The following is a 4,207-nucleotide window of genomic DNA, read 5'->3' as shown; positions in this document are numbered from 1 at the left end:
TATTCAGGAATTTCTGCAAGACTTCTTAAAATAAAACAAGTTAAAAAGAATAATTTTACAATTTTTTGTTTTGCTATAAAAGGTATGTTAAAGGTGGTAAAATAGAATGCATGGTCAAGGAATACACAGGTTTAACAGGTATATGACAAAGGCACCACAGGTTTAACAGCCTGAAAAAAAAAAAATACTCAGTAACACTCAGCATCTTTATATTGAGGCCTGATGCAGCAAACATATTTTAAATTGAATAATTTTTCCAGTGTATTTTTTTAAGAAGAGGATAACTGGCAAATTAAACATACTATGATCACTTCTGGGACATAGTCCTAGAGATTATGGAGTTGGTTTTCTGGATTGGTCAATGGCAAAAGTTCTGGGAGAGTCTAGCAGAAGCAAAGACTGAAGAAAAGACAAAGATAGGCATGACCCTTGTGAAAGATGTATATTACAGAGTCCAGAAAGAAGGTACAAAATGCATCTGGAGGAAAGAATGATGACCAGCAAGAAACATGAAGAACATATTGAAAAACATAAATGGGCATTTAATCATAATTTTGGGCAAATAAAATATATTTCTACTTCTTACAATGAGCAAGAAAAGTGTGTTCTGTTTTGCTCTTAGGCAGAGATCACCAAGAAAATATTAATAATATAACAAAGCAATTAGATACATAGCTTTATTCATGTTAAACAAATATTAAATCTTGAAATTATTTACAGCAGAATACACATGCAATGTAAGATAAAAATAACATACAATTAGACTATATGTGCTAATATAAATAATGTGCAAAAGTTACAAAATTATAAAAAATTGAGCATTGTCTTTAGAATGCATGGATGAAAATCTTTGGTGGAAAAAGGAAGAAAAAGGGAAATATAATCAGTTTAATAGTTCTCAATGATGAAAAATCTTCATAAGGGCCAATCTGAATCTGACACTATGCTTAAAAGGAAAAAAATTCTCACAAAGGCTTAATAAAAGGTGATTTTAATGAGATAGATAGTAGCCTCAGTAGGTCCATATCTAAGCATAGTATGTTTCATAAGTTGTTACTTATAATAGTTTGTAGGGCAAAATGTTGCATTATAAAATGAAGTTTGAGTGAGTAAGCCCTAGTTATATAGATCAGAGAAGAAAATTAAAAATTCCAAAGCAAATATATGTATATACACACATATAGATCTTTTCACATACATTACCATCAGCCACTCCCAAGACTGAAAACTGATTTTCTTATCTTTCTTCAGTTATTTCTTTTTCTTTTCTTCTCTTTTCTTTCTTTCTTTCTTTTGTTCTTTCTTTCTTTCTTTCTTTCTTTCTTTCTTTCTTTCTTTCTTTCTTCTTTCTTTCTTGACTTTATATATTTGACAAAGAAAGAGTGAGAGAGGGAACACAAGCAGGGGGAGTGGGAGAGGGAGAAGCAGGCTTTTGGGTGAGTAGGGAGCCCGATGTGGGGCTTGATCCCAGGACCCTTAAAGCTGAGCTGAAGGCAGATGCTTAATGAGTGAGACACACAGGCACCCTGAAAACTGATTTTTTAAATAGGAGGTTTGTTTGTGGTGTATGGTATATGAGGGTACTCCAATTATTTAAAATCATATATATCAAGTATCATTCTGTGTATACTTACTTCCATATCCCAACCATTGAGGGAAAAAGTCCTTTGAAAAGAAATATATCTGTTAATTACTATTCTGATATTAACATATAAATGAAAAATGTTTTTGAAAGAATTCTAGAGATAAGAATTTTCAATTAAGCTAATAATTTTTTGAGTGCCAATATGCACATGACTATCCAGATTCTACTCAAGAAAGATATAAATGGAGAAAGGTAGGATGTTTCACCTTTATGGATTGATCACTGTACTTCCACCAGCAAACAGACAACAAAGAAAGCATTTACCTCCATATTTTGTCCATGTTACATTTCCTAAATACAGAGAGCACAATTACGAATAAGCAAACTTCTCTGAAAGAGCTTACATTCTTGTTGGACAGAAAAATATATAGATCACACTCATTTTCTTGTAGAAGTGCTTCATCAAATTTATCTGCCGTTCCTTTCAACATACATTTTAAACTGATTTCCTGTTCCTTGGTTTACTGCTCAGTGATTAATGTATGGTAAAGACAGTACTGAAGGATACATCTTTTCCAGTGGTAACATTTTGTAACAATGCCTGGGGGAGTCCATTAATTGTGATCTCTTTTTAAGGAAAAACAAAATAAAAACCCAGTTTTTCCTTTTAATACTATAGACTTCACCAAACATCTCTGCCTGATTTGGAACAGCAAGAATCTCTGTAATATACTTCCAAATGCCTTAGGAATTGTGCCATAGCTAGTGCTTTATTTATACACACACACACACACACACACACACACACACACAGGCACACACTGAAATGCTTACCAAATATTTGAACTTTGGGAAGCACATTATGTTTTTTTAGAAATTAAACTCTGCTGCATTTGATAGAGACCATACTCCATAAACATCATTTTCTTTGTCAGCAAAGCTCACATTTCACAGACAAATGGTCCAAATTTTAACTGTGTGGTAAAGCTAATCCACATGATCAGGAGATTTTCTATATCAACCAGTGCCTGTTGTCATGGTGCTTGTTATATATAATCTACATGCTGAAATGAACTCCTAATATACCTGTTTAGTATTCAATATAAAAAATAAAGTAATAATTCACCACCCAAATTTCAAGTCTCTAAGTTATCATTTAGTTTACGTTAAGCCTTTTGAGTTTACACCATGATTTTCCTGACTGTTGGAGTGATTGAATGCCTGAAGCCATCCAAGTGTGTTTGCATGGTAACGTGCACAGATGTGTCATGACAAAAGTTTTCTATGTATGATTCTCAGGAGAGCATTTTTCACATCTTTGTTCCTCAGACTATAGATTAGTGGATTCAGCATTGGAATGACAATGGTATAGAAAACAGATGCTACCTGTGCCTGGGTCAAGGATGATGTGTTATCAGGCTGCAAGTACGTGAAAATCAGGGACCCATAGAAGATAGTTACTCCCATGAGGTGGGACGCACAGGTGGAAAAGGCCTTCTGTCTCCCTGCTGCAGATTGGATCCTCAGGATGGCTAAGATGATGGCAGTGTAGGTGACCGTGATGAGGAGCAGGGAACTGAGAAGTGTGATCCCAGCTAAAACAAAGATGACCATTTCTGTGCTGAAGGCATCTGCACAGGACAGGGCCAAAAGAGCTGTGGTGTCACAGAAGAAATGATTGATGCTAGAATCACAAAATGCCAAGCTGCTTATCACACAGACTGATACCAGAGAATTTGTGAAGCCTATTGCATATGGCAGGACTCCCAGCCAGTTGCACACTTTCTGGGACATAATCATTGAATATAATAAGGGATTGCAGATTGCTATGTAGCGGTCATAGGCCATCGATCCCAGAAGAAAACACTCACTGCACACCAACCCCACAAAAAAGTACATTTGAACAAAGCAGGCAACAAAAGAGATGGTTTTCTGTTGGGACTGGAAATTTACCAGTGCCTTGGGTGTTACAGTGGAGGAATAAAATATGTCAATGAATGCTAAGTTGCTAAGGAAAAAGTACATTGGGGTGTGAAGTTGAGAGTCTATTCTGATTAACATGATGAGCCCAACGTTTCCCAAAATAGTGAACAGATAAATAAAGAGAAACATTAAGAAAAGACTGACTTGCAGTTCAGGGTGATTTGCAAATCCAGAAAGGATGAAGAAGGTCACCTCAGTGAGATTGTTCCCAGTCATTTGTATCAACTCAGGCCTTTGACTTACCTGCTGAATGACAGTAATGAAAATTAGAGAATGATTCAAACTTAAAGACCTAATAATCAGAGTTGACTTAGACTCCAATAATGAGACAGTAAAAGATGGCAAGCTCATAGTTAGTGACTTTGACTCAATTGAGAATCTATACACGATTTTCCATTTTTTTTAAATTAGAACTGGCAGATAGTAGTAAAAACTTCCAAGCTGACAGTTGTGTGGAATTGGTAGCCCTCTAAAAGATAGCTATCTGGAAGGATTTTTGGAAGAGATTCCCCCTGCTACGCAACCTCATCTACCTCAGCCTATCATTGGGCCCTGAATCATACATTTAGCAATTTATCTACTGGAATTAATTATATATGATACTTTTAGAAAGTATAAAGGTTATTAAGGAGAGAAGGT

At 35.3% G+C, this 4,207-nt stretch overlaps 1 protein-coding gene across 1 annotated transcript; it reads right to left on the bottom strand.

Moving 5' to 3' along the window:
* Positions 1-2,851: 2,851 nt before the first annotated feature.
* LOC116599926 (olfactory receptor 8I2) lies at positions 2,852-3,784 on the bottom strand. The gene has a single exon (XM_032359862.1). The coding sequence runs from the start codon at positions 3,782-3,784 to the stop codon at positions 2,852-2,854; it is 933 nt and encodes a 310-aa protein (XP_032215753.1).
* Between the last annotated feature and the right edge of the window lie 423 nt (positions 3,785-4,207).

The sequence above is a fragment of the Mustela erminea genome, chromosome 9 (genome assembly GCF_009829155.1).
Source record: "Mustela erminea isolate mMusErm1 chromosome 9, mMusErm1.Pri, whole genome shotgun sequence".
In the NCBI taxonomy this organism is placed as follows: Eukaryota; Metazoa; Chordata; class Mammalia; order Carnivora; family Mustelidae; genus Mustela; species Mustela erminea.
This window is presented reverse-complemented; position numbering and strand designations above follow the sequence as displayed.